Here is an 18,516-nt window from a genome sequence, read left to right on the forward strand (position 1 = left end):
TAAGCAAATAGGTGACCAAACTCCATCTGGAATATTATTTCCAAGACTGTCCACCCACATAGGAAGGATATTATTTGCCTTGGAGACTTCTTTCTAGAATTCTAGAATTTCAAGAACCTGAGTCATGAAGGCAAATTTGAACTACTGCTTTTATTTTTTTTCCTTCTAGATATGAGAGTTAATGTTGTTAAAAGTGTATGCCCAGGATTCATAAGAAACCACTTATCACAGTGAAAACAATATCTACCATTTAATTTAAAAAGCTGCTGAAGTTTCAGGATTTACTTTGGCTTTTGACAATCCTGAAAACTAAGTGCACTGGATTGGTGCAATATGTGAGGGACATAATGTGTGCTGCACAAGACTCCTCACATAGGTTCTTCAGTGTGCCTAAGACCTTAAGTAAGCCACCAATATTTATGAGCAAGCAGGTCTTCAAGCTTATTGCTGGATCTCACGTCTGACATTTCCAGTAGCTTGCCGACTGTCTCTGCATGTCTGTTATCCACTGGCAAGTGGAAGCACGGGAAAAAAACCCCTGATTGTGCAGCCTCCAGGTGGAGGCAGTGGTTGATCTTGGACTCGAGCTGCTTTTGAGTCCCCATTTCTGTTACAGTGGGCTCCATAGTCTGTTACCTTTAACAAGGCTGCATATGCTAGATATTAGAAGTAGGAAAGGAAGAGGGGTAAACCGATGTGAGCAAAGGGTATTTAGACCTTTCATATTAAATAAACCATGAAATAATCCAGAAATGGATTCAAGGTACTTAGATTTTATTGTGGAGGGATATTATGGGTTAAAACACTGAGGGCTGAGATAAACAAAAAAATAGACTAAATTTGCTTTCTGTTGGGTTTGCTTTACTCCAGAGGGCTATCTCTGTTGATATATAAATACAGGATGAGAGAGTAATGTACCAGGATAATGCTGGTGAGGACTATACTATTTCGGTAAGTGTTTAACAGAATGAAATCAGGAATCATTCACGTTCTGGAACTAGGATTTAATAAAGAAAATTTTCTGTTGTCTCCATAAATTTTACTTCTGAAAGAAAAAAAAAAAAGAGATGGAGATACAAACCTTCTGTGAGGACAAAAAAGAGGAAGATACGTATCTCACACCTAATCAAACGTGTGCTTTCAAACCCATTCTGGGATGACAACTGGATTTCTTGCTGGCCATGTGTCACTTTCTAAAACGGAGGTTACAGGGGGCAAAGCAGCAGCAGGCTCTCCACGGCGTCTCCGCTCACCGGGAGGCAAGGCTCGGGTGCGCGGACAGGGGGCTGCTGGCGGGGATCGCCCCGGCAGGGACAGCGGGACCCAGCTTCTCTGAAGTGCGTCCCCGCTTCTGCGCAGCACTTCAGCGCTGCCGGCTCACAGGCGAGGGCGGAGATGAAGCAACGCCACCGAAATCCTTCAGCCTTGACGGCCACGAAGGCCGGCGGAAAAACCTTGGCGCCCACGGAGCCCAGGGCCAGGCGGTGCCCCAGCAAGGCCACCACGGGCTCCTTGCCCCTTGTCATTTCTCGCCTCGTCATCCTTTGACGATTATCACCCTTACTTTCCGCGAGTGACAGCAGCCGCAGCGCGACCCGCCGGCGGATCGCCCGTGCGCGTGGCGAGGCGGCGAGTACGCGCCTCGGGAGCGCGGCTCCCGCGTCCTTGTTCGATGGCGCGGAGACGGCGGGTGCGAGGGCTCGGTTCCCGCACGCCGCGCAGCCACACCCCCGTAACGCCGGGCACCCCGGCACCGCGGCGGGAGCCGAGGCGGCGGCGGCAGCAGCAGCAGCGCCGGGCGGGGAGGCGGCGCTCGGGCCCCGCCGCGCCGGAGCGGAGGCGCCGCGCCCCAGCAGGCGGAGGCTGCGCGGAGCGAGCGCCCCCCAGCGCGCTGCGACCGCGCCGGTTACGTAAGCGCGGGCACCCCCGCGCCGCCCCCCGCCCCCGCCGGCGGTTATGCAATCGCAGCACACAGACCTACTGTACCGCGCACCGCCCCGCGCCCCGCCCCACCCCGCCCCCCAGCGCTTCCATTGGTCCGCTCCCGGCGGCGCCCGGCGTCGATTGGCCGGTCGCGGCCGCCAGTCACGGCGCGGCGCGGCCGGCATGCGGGCTATGAGCCCCGCGCCGCGCAGCTCTGACCTACTAACACACATCCCTCCGCGCCGCCGCCGCGCGCTCCCGCCCGCCGCTCCGCCGCCGCCCGCACGGCGCGGCACCGCACCGCGCCCGCTCCGCTCCGCCGCCCGCCCGCCTAACCCGAGGACCGGCGCGGGGCGAGGAATGCTCTGTGCTCCGCGGTGCGCTGCAGGTAGGAAGGAAGGCGCGCGTACAAAGTTGAGGCGCCCGCCCGGTGCTTCGCTCTAGCTTCGGGCGGGAGTCGGCTGCTGCTTATGGGGAGCCCAGCCGGCTCGGGCCGCCGCCGGGCGGGGAAGGGTCTGTCGGCAGCCCCGTTCTGCGCGGCTGCGGGCGGCTCGGCGGAGGGGTGGTGGCGCGGGAGGCAGCCCGGGAGCTGCCGACCGACGGCTCTCGCTGTCGGGGCGTGCTCGTTCCTGGCGTGCCGCGCTGCCCCCGCCATGTCCTCGCAGCGAGCCCCGGGCAGCGCCGCCGGAGCGGTTCTCCCGCGTTGCATAATGTGCCGGTGGGGAGCGGAGCTGCCGCGGCGGACGCCGTGCGGGGCGGAGGGCTGGGTCCCGGGCAGCGCCCGCCGTGCCTCGGCCACGAAACCACCGGGAGCTGCTGCCGGAGCCCGCCGGCCAGAGCCAGTCCTCTCTCGGGTGGTGTAGGGGCATGTTGCCCGCGGGCAGTCGGGATCAATGGCAGCGGCCCGGGACTGGGGCTGTGCTTGTCTCAGCCAGCCCTTTCCGTCACTTTTGTCGCTGTTTTTTAGGCGCTGCGGGACCGATCGCATAATAGTTCCTGGAAATGTTGCATTATGTAACCACAAAATATGCTGGCAGCGGGGCTGGGAAGAGGGAGCTAATTATGCGATTTTATAATCTCCCTACAAAGAAACTAGGACAATTCGCCCCGAAAAAAAAGCCCCCCCAAACCCATAACTGTAACAGGTTTTGTTAAAGTGTGTTTATTAAGGGAAGTAGACAACTGGGTAAGTGGGGAGGCGAGGCGCGCTCGCCGGCTGCGTGCCGGGTGCCTTAAAACGAGATTTGTGTTGGGTCTATATTTAGCCCCTTCGCGTTTTAGCAATTGTGGCTTCATGTGCTATTTCTGGTCTTTTCTCCAGAGCCGTGCGTGTGTAAGACGTTCGAGGCATTTGCTCGGATTTTTAACTCTACGCCTTCGGAGGCGTTTTAGATCAGGCTGTATTTATTTTTTTTAGGGAAGGCGTTTCGCCTAGACGCCGTGGCATCTCTCCGGTACGGAATTTCAGTGGGGAAAAAAAAGAAAAATAATTTTTAAAAAACCAACCGAACAAAACAACAGACCAAAACAAACCAAACGGGAACAGCTTAATTTAAGGAAGAAAGGCGCTTACGGGGGATCTCAGCCGCGCTGGAGGGGAGAGGCAGAGCCGTCCCGGCCGTGCCTTGACGGCCGCGGCGGGCTGGGGGCCAGGTGCCGCCGGCCCCCGCGGGGCAGCAGCGGAGCCGGGCTCCGGGGGCGGCCGCCGGTAGTAGGTCAGTGTGACAGAACCGATGGGCGGTGGAGCGGAGCGGGTGCGCGGAGCCCGACGAGTCCCTCCGCCTTCTCCTCCCTGAGGCTGGCGGGGGTCGCCGCTGCCTCCCTTCCCCGGCGGCCGACGGGGCGCGGCGGCGGCGGGCGAGCGAGGGCTGGGGGCGCTGGCGCTCCCCCTCAGCCCTTTGTTCTGGGCTGGGGCGGCGGCGGCGGCGGGGGGGCGGCGGGCTGGCAGCACGGGGCCGAGCGGGCCGGGGCCATGCGCCGCCGGTCACGTAGGGGGCCGCGGGGCCGAGCCGGGCAGCCTTTGTGGCGGGCGCGGTGCGCGGCCGGCGGCGGGCGCCGTGTCTCCGCAGCTCGGCCCGCACCGCGCCCCGCGGAGCGTCCCCACCCCGCTGCCCATCACCCCCCCAGTCCCACCGTCGCCTGCAGGCAGGGATCGCCAGACAAAGGCCCTCGCAGGTAGGCACGAGCTGAGCGTTTTCTGTCGTTTCTTACGTAATGAACGACAACAACATCATAAAGGGGGAAAAAAAAAATCATCATTGCCCAATTCTGTAATTTTTTTCCCAAGTCAGTTTGGCGTCGCAGTGGCTGTATGTCTTGTACTCTGGGACCAGCTCGTGCTGTGTCCTCGATAGGAGCATAGCTTGAAAGTTGCTGACGAAAACTTGCCTTTCAAGATGAGGCGATTTTTTTTTTTTTTTCATTTTTAATTACTAAAACGGTTCTCCAATACGTGAAACTAACATCACTGTGCTTCTGACCAAAACCTCCAGACAGAGTACCCCAGCCACAGGCTTTCTGTCCATTGAACCTGCTATATGGAGTAGCAGCAAAGTATTTAAAAATTTAATATCCTCGGTAACTGCATAAACTTTTCTGCTTGCTACTTGACTGTCGGGGCCAAGTACAGCCTTGACAGTGAGGCTCTTTTGGAGTTACTGTTGTGTTAAAAACAACCCCCTTTTTTTTTGTTGTCCTTGTAACTTGAATGATTGCACTTAGTTTCGTTATGTTTGCTCCAGTGTGTATGTAACCTACTTTGAGTTATCTTTGCCCTCTTCAGTAATTAATTAAATCCCGAGCCTTGCTTGAAATATTGCTATGTGCATTGATTTTATGGTCCTTATTCAATCAACATGTTGATTTTGATGGGAAACTCGAATGAATAAGGATTTGGTGGTTTGGCCCAAAAACCTCATTTAAACCGACAAGTTCAAGGACTACTGAATAAGGATTGTTAATAACATTGGAACTAACAGTTGCTGTAATAAAAGTTCTCACTTTGTAGATGTCTTTGACTGTTAAAATGCTAATAAGTTTTAGAATATTCTGCTTCCACCTTAATTTACTTTATATTTTTAAATCGTGCTCCAGAGGACCCTTAACTAGCTTTCAAAATATCCAGCTTCCTGAATTTGCATCCAGAGTCTCAAGTCTCTGCTGTTTTGGTGGGGGTTGTTTTGCATTTTGTTTTGAGGTTTGGGGTGGGAGTTTTTTTTCTTGTTTGTTTTTGAGAAACTGATGTGAAGGTGTCAAGAAGCTAAGAATCTTCCCATGGGCAATATGAACTTACATGACCTCCAAACAGCTTATCTCCTTCCTTAAGAAGGAACAGTATTTGCCTTGCTTTGGATGAAATTTGTAGAACACACAGACATTCTATCTATTGCAATAGAGTCAAAAGAGAGCCTGAGAAAGATCTCAGCACCATGCTGCTTTTTTCCAATCCTTTATCTTGAAATAAAACTCTTAAATAAAATAAACCTTTAACTCATTTTAAATTGACTTATTTTAACAAATAGTTATGCAAACTAGGCTTATGCAATAGTTTTTTTCCAGACGGCAATCTCACTGCTGTTATAACATCACTGTGATGCAATAATATGAACAATAAAATCCTCTGTTTGAGTCTTATTACACACTGTTAAGCAATGTATCTGACTCATCAGCTTAATTGACTCTTCTAGGTGACCTTGCCATGATCATTACAGCCAGTTATGAGATATAAATGTGCTTAGGCTATGTAATAGAAAAAAAATGCAAAGAGATGGCCAATTCCTGCAGTCCAATCTAAAAGAAAATGACAATTGATTTCTGTCTTAGTATTTTACAGTATTAAAGCCTTACCTTACAGTATTTGAAAACATTTTTTTTGGTAGCTGTAAGATAATGTAACTGTCTAATACTCATGATAAGTATGACTGTCAAAAATAAGATTGTGTAAACAAGGGAATACTTAGTCTTGACTAAAAATGTGGTAGAAGCAGTAGGATTAAAAAATTATATTATAAGGTAGATCTGAAATAAATCTAAAGCAATCTTAGATACCTTGTGGTTTTTCCTAATTCACTTGTTGAATTGGTCCTTGTCCAAAATAGCATACTATGAGATTGAATTTTGTGACATATATTAAATATATATTCTATTAGGAAAAATGCCTTATTTAGACATGGCTTTTTTCCCTTTCTTGAGTTGCTCCACCTTGGTGTAATTTTCAGTGTGTCCTGCAGTATTTGAATAATTAACCAGTTTTTGCTATAGAGGTGTCTGCACAACAGCTGACAATATAGATGCCAGTGCTGCAAGACTTCTCTTTGCAAGTGGAATGCAATCCAACAAAGAAAATAATGCTCAGCATGGGCAGTGGTCTGGACCATCTCACAGAATTGGAGCTCTAAAGATTGCTATTTCTCTGTTCTGTCTGCTGTGAGTGGTAGATAACAGCAATTTACAGCCAGTATTTATTTTATATATTTGCTTCAGTTATATAACAAGATGCATGTTTAGAGCATCAGCTGGGATTAATTGACATAATTCTGCTGCCTTTAAATAGAGCCATATAAATTTAGGTCAGCTGAAGGTCTGGTCCATGGTCGGCATTTTAAGAACACAGTTCAATAATAGAAAGCTATTTGTTGTCAGAATAATTAATATTTGATTTTGTGGGCTTTATTTTTTAATGGTTTGTAACTAAGGGAAACCTGAGATAGTATTTCTAGAAGACGGTTGCTATTAAGTTATAGATTTTCACAGTCTAGTTCTTCCTGCTGTCAAGTAGCTATTGAAATGAGAAACATACTGTCATAGTACTGTAACTTCAGTAACAGTTGTTTCTACTGAGGCTTTATTAAAATACTGGAAAGTGATATAGTATTATTAAATTGCATATTTACATGTGTATACTATATATTATATATATATGGAATTAAATATTTACCCAAGATATATTTATTTCCTCCTCAGTTTTAAATTTTTACCTGGTGCTATCAGTAATATTCTTAGATCTTGTTTTTCACCATTTGAACCAGAGCAATAAATAGCTTGTTTTGGGAAATGTGAACAGATCTGGGAGAATCATACTGTCTTCACAAGGAAATAAAAGAAAATGTGGGGCAAATTGGCATTTATTAGCTTCACTGACCTTTTCTGAATAACAGCTACCCTTAATGTATGTTTTGTGCTCTCCAAGTAGAAATTTTATTTCTGTATTTTACCTTCAGTAAGCAGGCCATACTTTAATGAGTTAATTTGTAGTTCTTAAGATAAATTGTAACTTAAGTAATTTTTCTAACAAAGAAAGCCTTTTGTAAAAATTACATATGACATCAGCTTTCTGTGTACAGTGTGGAGTTGGGTAATATGAATTTGCAATAGTATTACAAGTTCCATGATAATCTTACTTACTTTTTCCTTAAATTTGATTTAACAGTGTCATAATAAATGATTTCTGATGTGTCCGATGGAATATATTTTGTGGACATATTCAATTTTTTTTCCTTCAATGACGCGATCAACATTTTAGCAAAAGTGGGTCATCTTGTACAAAGTTATCATCATCAGTGTTCCACTGACCTAATTACACACTGGTCCTGAAACAGTAAGCACTTAGGATGTCCATAAAGGAAAAGGAAACTGCATACAGGAGCAATACTTCTGCATTTCTTCATGCTGTTGCCACATATTCATGGTCCTTATGCATATTACTACATAACAGCAGAAATTGGTGGCGATATTCCTATTGTAAATGCTCTTCCCCTTTGTGACTGTGGATAACCTGTCCATCATAGCATAAAATGCAGTCACCTAGGTTTTCTCAAAAAGTTTTAACGTCATTTGTTCATCGTTGTCTAGACCCTCTGGCCCACAAATCTGTCCCAGGGATATGACTATTTCAGTGTATCCAGCATTAAAGCTTTTCTTCAACAGGACCATGAACTCACAAACTGTTACAGGTAATGGGCAAGAAGAAGTATGTTGAAGGAGTTCAGTGGAGATCGGAAATACCCTGGATTTCTGAATTATGATAGTGATAATGATAGGTGCAGAGTTTCATGGCATAATTTTTGTCCATGGAAAGCAGTAGAGGTAGAGTATCTCCAAAATTTTTCAGCAGTGTTTAAGGAGGCTGTGCATGCACCACCTGAGCTTAAATTCAGCTTCCTGTCCCATGTGTGTGATGAGAATGATATTTTTTTCTATACCTCATAAAAGTATTGAGATAGATAGCATCTGGTTTTGGAATACTTTGAAGATAAAGTGCAAAATACATCTTTCAATTTTCCAAAATTTGGATGGCAAACTGGTAACTTTTGAATCTATGAACAATTGCTGTAGTAGTTTATCTGGTATGCAGCCAGATTTTCTAAATTGATAGACTGGGGCAGAAAGGTGGCAGTAATATAATTAAAGATACCTATGCAAAACATGGAAAACATCAACTAAAAATAAGCAGGGACATTAAGATGAGCATAATTGTTTTTCTAGAGTGTGCCATATAGTGGCGGTGATGATAGAGGCATGTTAGAGGCATGTCTTTTTTCCTAAAACAAAAGAAGCTATACGTAAATGTTATTTTCTTCCATTTTTAAGGACTGATACATATTCCTTTTGTGGACACAATGATACAAAACTGAATTGTGTTTGAGTGTCCAATGCTAGAAATGGGATTTCATTTAGTGTGATAGAATCACTATCGAAATGCTAGAGCTGTACAAGTAAACAGTCATTTTATCCTAGGATATGTTTGAAAAATTGTGCTTGGAAATAGCTTGAATTATTTTGCTAAATATAAATGAAAGCATGCAGTTACTCTTTGGAGAAGCTTAGGTACATGAGGAGGCTGCCATACATTCTTTAAAACAGTAATTATTTATGTAACTAAATAACACAGAAGAGAGCAAGCTTGTGGCCTTGTCCTCCAAACTTTGAGACCTTTCCATTATTACAGTGTGAATATGTAAATCCCCAGGATCAGATCTTGAATGTGCCATGTTGTCACTTCAGTATTTTTTGAAGTCCCATAATTTTTGTGATTTCTGCGTGCATAATTTTTTGCTTCAATAGGATGAGTCCTATACAACAGTCTCATTAATTCTTGGATCTGTGATTGTATTCTGCTTCTGCTGAAGTCAATGGCAAAATTGCTGGGGGAGCAAAACTGGCTTTGTAATTAAGTTAATAGGGTCGAGTGTTATTATGTTGTAGAATTGGCACTCAATGCCATTAACATCAACCAACCAAATGTTGGTTTTATAACACTTTATGAGGGAGTGATAAAGCAATTGAAAAATTAATCATAAGGGAAAATATTGGAATTTGAAATGTAGTCAGAGGAATCATTACAGTTCATTAATTTATGTTTAAATACTCATGTTTTCCAATGGAATTATAAAATGCAAGTGAAGTGAAGGGAAATGGCTGGTTCCATTGAAGGCATGTTGCCATTATCATCAGATGGAATTTAATTTGTTTACAGATTTCAGCATTGGGCCGATCCACATGAAGAAGTATTATTAAACAAGGGTTTTGACTCCTGTTTGTAAAACCACAGTTCCAGTCACCATCATAAAAGTGCTCAAGAAATACAGAAAGAGTTAAAGATCTTTTGTTGCTTGGTTTATTCACAAAAGTCATGGCATTAGGTGTAACTGCATAAATAGCAAACCTGTATGACTGTGTCAGTGGGTTATATGTCTGTCTTGACAGCTTTACTGATGGACTCTGGCAGAGAGCAAAGTTGAATATTGCATGCAAAAACATGGTCATTTTGATACATGCTTAATATTTGCTGTGGATTGCATGCTACTTACATTCTGTCTGTTTGTGCCAGGAACAATGTGTACAGGAGGGAGACTGGCCAAAACAGGAGTTAACAGTGCTACAGTGAGCAGATTGGGCCATTCCAGAGTACAGTCTGCAGATGTCCCATGGAACAAGGGACATAAACTCTGCAGCTGGTTGGGCTAAGTTCAGCTCAGTGCCAGTCTTAGGCTTGCAGGAGGATATTCGGACATGCAGTTGAGTTTTTATCTATCAATACGGTCATATTGATGAACTATGTCATTAGTCTACATTCGCTTAGGGAAAAAACAACCCACAATCCAGAAACTTTTTTGCCAATTATTATTACTGTTATTAGTATTTTTCCTAGACCACAGTGTTGGACCAACACTGAAGTGGAACAGCTTTGAGCTGGAGACCATACTGATAGACACAGTCCAAATTCTTACGCTGATACAGCCTTGTTCAAGACTAAACATTGCTTTTATATCCCATGGAAATAAAAGATGGGAATATTATAAGTGGAAAAAAAAAAGTATTTAATCAGTGTAGGTATGGTTTTGTTCTTCTAAAATACCCAGTGATTCTATAAGTACTTTCTTGCTTATGCTACCATTTCAAGTAAGTGTAGATGTTTTAGGCTATATGGCACATATATATATATGTGTGTGGTAATAATAATGATGACATATGCATATTAGTGTGTGTTTTCTGGGAGAACAAATATTTTGAGTGTAGCTCTCTGGTATTGTTAAATTCAGTAAGAGCTATGAACTGATAAAGACATGAAATTTCACAAAAGTTTTGAGCACTTTTTGCTTAGGTGAGAGTTGGCTTAAATATATACTAAGAGACAAGTAATGATTTCATAGGTATTGAGTACATGATACAATTTCCTGCTGTGTGTTGTGGAATGTGTGTGCTACTGGTACAGGTGAATACAGTGATAGTAGTGGATCAGGACAATTACAGATCAGTTACTGTGTAATCCCAGTTCTACAGGATAATGAAATTAAATCCCAGTATTCTATTAGTGTAAAATGATGCTACAGAGACTGAATATTCTACAAATGTGACAAAAGTTCAAGTGGCCTTGTCTTCTCTCTTTTTTTGTTGTTTTAAAGTTTCAGCGATGATTTTAAGTGCTGAGTTACACTACGTTTAAAATTATATACATATTAATTAAATAATTGATTCCCTGAATCAGTGAAGTGGACAAAATGTCTATACACCTACTTCAGCAAATCAAACTGTACTGAAAATTTGGAGAAACAGATGTTGCTTTGCTGTAGGGTTCATTTTTATTTTTAAACCTGATCCAGCTCCTTTAGTCTTGACAGAAAGCTTCCTTTTGACTCCACTTGAAATTTTGGATCAGGGTCTAACTATGTAACTGTTTGTGTATTAGAGGTACATTTCTTTTCAAACATGACAATATGTGGTGCTGCTTTTGCACTAAAATATTAGATGATGTCTTCGGTGTGGTAGGTGTCTAACTCTTTTTTTCATTAGGGCTGTATTTTCAAAGACAAATAGTTACATGTCAGTAATTAACCACGGATTTTAGGAAATTCTACTTAGTTGTTCTATTAAATGTGTTAATTTTTTCATGACAGGAGAATTGGCATGGTTTGATGGAACAGAACCCAGCTTGAAACCTTAGTCTCATTCCACTTTGCCTTCTGGAAAAGACAAGAAAAACTGGCAGAATACAATTAATTAATTCTTTTATAACTTTCTTGACTGATAATGTTAAAATTAGTTTCATCAGTCATTGTAAAAACATTCCCAGTAAATAGAGACATTAATCTGAAGTGGTTGATTATTTAATTTTTTTTTGGTTTTTTTGTTTTCTGGTCATACAGGCAAGAATGATAGCTGACTTGATAGTCAGTTCTACAAAAGCACTTGGCATACTACATTCTTTTGACCAGGAACATGATTGACTGTAGAAAATTATATACTGAGAAGCTGTGTCTAAGATCAAGACCAAGTGATCTTAGCATTTTTGCATTGAAAGGCACTAAATAAAACAAAAGCCAATATAAACTCTTTAAGTTCAAATTTAATGATTAAAATGTCTGAAGCTAAGGGTTAAGCTAATTTTTATTTGTTAATGGTAACACTTCTGGGTCTTAACTTTTACTTCAATGTGAATACTGTTTCCTGGAGGTGTACATGCCTCAATGGTATTAAACTTAACTTCGACATATTACGACTATTTGTCAAATGCAAATTTTTAATTAAATGTTATTTCTCTAATGTGTTTTTCAATATGGATTTTAACATTTTCTTTGTAAGATACTAAAAAATTACATAATTTTTAAAAAATATTTTTTAGTTAGGTACTTTCCCAAATTATGAGCGTGAACTTGCTAGTTAGAATTAATATGATGGATACAAACACTTATAAATATATATATATATTCATAGGATTCAAAAGCAGCAATTAAATGCATAATAGATAAGCATTGGATGATGGATAATGGTGGTATTTTAAGACAATAGAAAGCACTCCTTCTTCTCTAAATCAGCTTATGCTATTTTTAATCCTTGAAGGACCCAAATATATAGCATTTCTAAGTCATACACCACAGCTGTTTTCAGAAGAGATGCTTTAATGTGGAGCAGGATACTTTGCAGTGCTGCTCATCATCAGCATGCTTTGTGTCCTGCAGTTTAAAGTGTTGTAAGGTTTTAGTTTGGCCAGTGATGTCATGGAAGGTTCTGTGACAGCATTACTGTGGGGTCAAAACTCAAATGTTTTTTAATTGATTCTTCCTTGGATCATATAATATTTGTTTTGGAAACAAATCTGCTACCTCTAGGTGTCATGAAATTTAGAATATCAGTAGTTTCAGTGTTGAGCTGTGTTCATATCACAGCAGGTTTAATGAACTAAATTCTTGTATAAAATATTTGTCAATAGCTACTTCTGTGTGTTTTGATCCAGCAATTCCTAAATAGTAATAAAATTCTCTATTTATTTCAGGCTTTTAAGAAGATTCCCATTGAATCTGCTGAGAAAATTGGTTCTAGACAGACATTTCTGTCTGAGATTATGAAAGAAAAGGAAGAATGTGTGTGGATTTAAAATTTCTTTATCAATCAAGTTGTGGAGTGAGAAGTACTGGGGAGATAGCTTGCTCTGTTGCTTATTGTAGATCTTCTACAAATTGTTTCTGATGCAGCTGAGAAAAATGCAGACCCTTAAAAAGGAGCATGGACCTGTTGACACAAGTAGCAATGTGGACAAAATCATGGTACTTAAGTCGACCTTAGCAGAAGTATCTGAAGAATTGTCTACAAATGAAGATATACTACTTACTGAAGCAAGTAGTGGAAAGAGCAAATCTTCAGCTTGCCGGAGAAAGCGAGAATTCATTCCAGATGAAAAGAAAGATGCTATGTATTGGGAGAAAAGGCGGAAAAATAATGAAGCTGCCAAAAGATCTCGTGAAAAGCGACGACTGAATGACCTTGTCTTAGAGAACAAACTAATTGCACTGGGAGAAGAGAATGCCACTTTAAAGGCAGAGCTGCTTTCATTGAAGTTAAAGTTTGGTTTAATTAGTTCTGCAGCCTATGCCCAAGAGATACAGAAACTCAGTAGCTCAACAACTGTGTATTTTCAAGATTATCAGAGTTCCAAATCAAATATTAACTCATTTGTAGATGAACATGAACCATCTATAGTTGGTAGCAGTTGTATTTCTGTCATTAAACATTCTCCTCAAAGTTCAATGTCTGATGTATCTGAAACATCAACTGTAGAGCATACCCAACCAAATCGTATACAAAACAACTGTAGAAGTCCCGAAAATAAGTTCCAGATTATAAAGCAGGAACCCATGGAATTAGAGAGAGAACCAAGAGATGACAGAGGTTCATATAAAGCATCCATATATCCAAACTACATGGGAGCTACCTTTAATGTGTACTCACATTCTCCTCCTCTCTTGCAAGTTAATAGGTCCTCCAGTAATTCCCCGAGAACGTCAGAAACTGATGATGGTGTAGTTGGAAAGTCATCTGATGGAGAAGATGAACAGCAGGTTCCTAAGGGTCCAATTCATTCCCCAGTTGAGCATAAAAATGTTCATGCAACAGTTAAAGTTCCAGAAGTGAATTCTTCAGCTTTGCCTCACAAGCTCCGAATCAAAGCCAAAGCCATGCAAGTTAAAGTGGAAGCAATGGATAATGACTATGATGCAACACAGAAGTTGTCGTCACCCATTGACATGTCCTCAAAAAGACATTTTGAGCTTGAAAAACATGGTGCGCAAAACTTGGTGCATTCTTCTCACACTCCTTTCTCGGTTCAAGTGACTAATATCCAAGACTGGTCACTTAAACCAGAACTCTGGCATCAGAAGGAACTCAACGTTAAAATTCAGAGTGGTTGCAAAACTGGAGTTGTTGAAATAAAAGACAATATCTACAATGTCTCTGAGTCAGAGAATCTCTATTTGAAGCAGGGCATAGCAAACTTATCTGCAGAGGTTGCTTCACTTAAAAGACTTATAACTACACAAATCTCTGCATCAGACTCTGGTTAATTTACTACTGAAAAAAGGCTTATTGTTTCAAAGGATGTCATTTGCAGTAGATCAATATGTTTTGTATGATGCTGAATTTTCACTGGACTTGTGATGTCATTTCACTGTAATGTTCACATAATGTCTGATTGGTGTCTTTTTGTGCACAAATTATTATGAAGACTAGGTTGTGCTATGATCACTATGCCTTGAGTATAGTCAAGTAGCCTGTACAAAGGCTGTATATAGTGGACTTTAAATTCTTTTTGTTCTACTACAAAGCGTGCAAGTTACCAGTTACAATAAAATATTGGTGACAAACATAGAACATCTACTCCAGTTCAGTTGATTTTATGAACTTGTAAATAAGTTGTTAATTAAAAACTGGGTTTTTTCTTACACTGTGCTCAACTTCACTTACATTTTTGGTTTTTGCAGCCTAACAACCAAATTACAATTTACAACATGTGTAATCCTTCTGGCCACCTTTTTCCTTAACATGTTTTTTAGAAGAGAAGTAAAGTGAATATTTATAAATGAAACAGTACCAATTTATAGCCTTAGCCTTCTTTAACTTATTTCTTAGTAGAAATTAACCAAAAGCCCTGCAAATTCTAACCCAGTAACTAATATCAACAACCTTTTTTTTTCTCCTTCAATCTCAAATGAGACAGTAATGAGTTTCCTGAATGTTTTAGTGTGACAAACAATTTTTCAATATTATAACTTAGTGTTTTAGGTGAAATTAGTTAAGTCAGATTTTGTGCATCTGCAAAGTTTTCAGAGCCTTGCAGTGACACAATTGGACAGCACCATCTCTGCCAAGGGGTGGCTTGCATCAGCAAGGGGTGCAGGCATGGAAAGTCAATCCCTCTTGCATACCAGCATTCTGTCCATGGCAGACCATGGGCCACCTGTACATGAAGTATAAGGCTACTGGATTTGTAAACTCTGAGCTCAGCTAGGTAAATACTTACACAAAGGCTAGGCAATAGCAGTTGCAGAGTTAAAGATCATCTGCTATTTTCGTTCCCAGAATGGGACATAATGCAATTATGCATGAAGTAAGTCTTGCCAGCAATTTGTTCCTGGTTTCAATGGCTTAATTAACTGAACTGGAATACCTTGGCTTGCTAAAGGGCATTTTGCAAGAGCTTCTCAGATGTAAAATAGAGGCTGCGTGAAGAACTGCACAATCTAGACACTGCTAGCCCCTTACAACTTATGCAGATGATGAGTTCTTCACTTGATGACTGGACAGGGCTGTGGTGCTCTTTGTCTTTCAGAAGAGCCATTGAACCATGAAGTCTAGAATTGTATCACATATCCTTGGTTCGGCTTACCAAAATCTTTCATTTTAAAACTAAAATTAATTCATAAACAGAGCATAAACTTGGCAGAGGTTCTTTTCATGATACTTCCCCCTTCTTTTAATGTACTAATAAATCAGACTAACAAATAAGCTTTTTCTGAAAAGGCTTTTTATTAATTGCCATACTGTATAATGAATTGAACCTTTCCATAGGCTTAAAATACTAATTAACAAAACAATATGTAGGTATTGTTTTTTTAAATTAATACTTGACTTGAGTGAGAGGAAGTTTGTCAATTTTTTGGGGATATGAAGAGGAGTCTGAGTCACTCCTGATAGCTCTGAAGCTTGGTCCAGCAGTCAAGGCAATGGCAGAACTCCCTGATGTCAGTGAGGACAGGATTTGATTCTGTGCCTTTTCAGGAACTGATGATTCAGTTGTGTTCTGGGAGGACCTTCGCACAGAAATCACTGGTACTTTCTGAGCTTTTTTGAGCCTTCTAACTGCTGTGCTGTATTTGTGGCATTCAGAGTTGATAAACTGCTATTCTTTTTTCATGCCTTAATAATACAATAGACCCCATAGCTGGGCTCTGTATGTATTTGGTAATTAACATAGATGACATTTCAATGTTACTGAAAATAAGCTCAGGATTATTGCATGAAATGTAAAAATTTGCATTGAATGATGGGGATATGAAACATGAGGCAGTTATGGCTACTGTCTCCTTGCTTGCTAAGTATCTTCTGTAAGCAACAATAAAATTCTTTAAATATTTTGCATATTATTTATCACATGTAATGTGTTCAAGGAGAGGACTTAAAACTCTCAGTGTTGCCATCAGTGTAAGCCTAGATCTATTGGGTTTTTTTCCATTTCTTGTTAGAATTGTTTGTCATAATGGAAGAATGTTGTCCTCTTTCTAGCTCATTATATATTTTGTGTATCTGTTTTGTGCAATTAATACTTAACAGTAATGATGTAGTTAATTTGTTGAAGGATGTCATTGCAAGAAAGTTATAGCATGGAGCTTAGGAGCACAATCAGATGTTATTTATACTCCCTTTATACCTTAGTGTTATGCTTCATTTGAAGAAAGAAATAAATAATTTGTCTTTTGTTCAAAACCAAATCTAACCTACCATATGCTTTTCTATTATGTTCATCATCATAGTCCAACACAGGGGCATTAATTTTGGTTGATGACCGATCTTCCTGAGCTGAAGTTGCTGTTTTTCCATCTAATACTTGGAATATCTTTCACATACCTATTAAAGGTACAAACTGCAAGAGTGTGGGTGGTACATGCAAAGCCCCATTATTGGCTACAGCTGCCGACTCTCAGCTGCTCAATTGCAGTAGCTGTTGTGTAGGTGGCCTCCTCATGCAGAGCCCTCACCCTGCTTGCCCATCTTTAGCCTGCTTCCCCTCGGGATGTGAAATGGGAGAGATGGAGTGTCAGTCGCCCCGTGGGGGTGGGGAGGGAGAGAGTGCAGCGGGACTGCCCTGCTCCAGCCTTCAGCTGGTACACAGTTATCTAAGTGTATGGCCTGGCAGCTGTGCTCTTCCAACCTGCCTTCCTTGCACTGCAGGGAGCATGATCAGCTTCCATGGAAAAAGTATCCCCGGCCAGCCATCTAGTCTCTCAATGGGACATCAGAAGGTTGGTTTTGAGCACAAAATGGACTTTATCTAAGTGTGAATAAACTGGCAAAGCATCCTCTAACTTGCAAAAATTGTTGTAAACTCAGCAATTGACAAAACAACATGAAACATGGCAAAAGGGGAATATTTCTCATTTTACTGTCTTCAATTACAAATGTTAAGGAAGGCCACATACAGAAACTGGTAATTCTGAGACTTCTCAGGATAAATTCTCTTAAATGATAATTGTTAGTGTGAAGGGCTTAATGAAAAGTAAGAGAAGTCCAAAACATGACTTGATTAGCAAGGTAAACTTTTTCCTAGTGATATTGACTGGTGGCTAATTACCAAAGCAAAGTGTGAATACAGCTCGTTCATTAAATTTGCCTTAATTGGGTATAAACACAGTAATATAGCCCCATGTTCTATCTATCAATGCCAATATATGCCCATACATAAACTGAATCCAAACATTATGATTTTCCGAGTACTCTCAAATTTCTATCTTCAGTAAAACTTGCATATTGCATGGGATATATTTAAACTTTATTAATATTCTCTACAGCCCAATATGCCCTTGTTCAAGAATAGGAGACAGGTAACTGACAGTTCCTGATTATTCTTCTCTTGTTATTTTCTCCCTAATGTTTATTTGAGTAGTTTATGAGACCAAAACCACATCTGTGCATCTTAAATGCAAAATTGTGCAATAAACACATTCCTGAAGTTTGGTTAAAACAACTGCTAAAAATCTTTTCTACTTGCTAGTACATGAATATGCTGTTGAAAATTGTATATAGTGAATTTAGCAAGGAACTCTGAGAATACAATTAATATGGCCTTTATTATTACCATATTGTTTGAAAAATACTTTGATAGCTAATTGCACAATACAAGATTGGTAACTACAAGAATGCAACAAAAGAATTTTTGGTATTTCTTGCATAAGAACAAGTAACATATTGTTCCATTTCAGTGCCAGATCAAAAGTTAAAAACACCAGGCAGAATCCTAGGGCTTTTAATTCAGTGTTGAATTCTACTTCCCTTGATGAAATAGACTTTTTCTGTGTACAATAAGGGACTCACTCAAAAGAAGTAACATTGCCAGGATACACACTTAACAGTTTCCTCCTGGCACAAACTAATGATTGTTCTATCTGTAAGGCTACCTCTCATGACAAAATAGTGATATATATGTCACTTAATACATATTACTGGAACTGTAGAGAAATTCCTCACTACGAAACAGAAGGTACCCAGATACTCAACTATTATTTATTCAATGACAGCTCTAGAAGGTCTTGGTGAATTAGGAGC

At 41.1% G+C, this 18,516-nt stretch overlaps 1 protein-coding gene across 2 annotated transcripts; it reads left to right on the forward strand.

Annotated features, from left to right (window-relative positions):
- The first annotated feature begins 2,172 nt into the window (after nucleotides 1-2,172).
- Nucleotides 2,173-16,685, forward strand: NFIL3 (nuclear factor, interleukin 3 regulated). 2 transcript variants are annotated; one of them, XM_054651529.2, is made up of 2 exons: nucleotides 2,173-2,311; nucleotides 12,695-16,685. In XM_054651529.2, the coding sequence occupies exon 2, from the start codon at nucleotides 12,888-12,890 to the stop codon at nucleotides 14,259-14,261; it is 1,374 nt and encodes a 457-aa protein (XP_054507504.1). In that variant the 5' UTR covers nucleotides 2,173-2,311; nucleotides 12,695-12,887; the 3' UTR covers nucleotides 14,262-16,685. The 2 variants fall into 2 exon arrangements, with proteins under 2 accessions (XP_054507504.1, XP_054507505.1); XM_054651530.2 differs by lacking the exon at nucleotides 2,173-2,311 and adding an exon at nucleotides 3,956-4,098.
- The last annotated feature ends 1,831 nt before the right edge of the window (nucleotides 16,686-18,516 follow it).

Source organism: Agelaius phoeniceus, chromosome Z (genome assembly GCF_051311805.1).
Source record: "Agelaius phoeniceus isolate bAgePho1 chromosome Z, bAgePho1.hap1, whole genome shotgun sequence".
Classification (NCBI taxonomy): Eukaryota; Metazoa; Chordata; class Aves; order Passeriformes; family Icteridae; genus Agelaius; species Agelaius phoeniceus.

What these genes read in the sequence shown, in the direction of transcription:
- NFIL3 (XM_054651529.2), top strand. Translation starts at nt 12,888, where the DNA reads ATGCAGCTGAGAAAAATGCAGACCCTTAAAAAGGAGCATGGACCTGTT.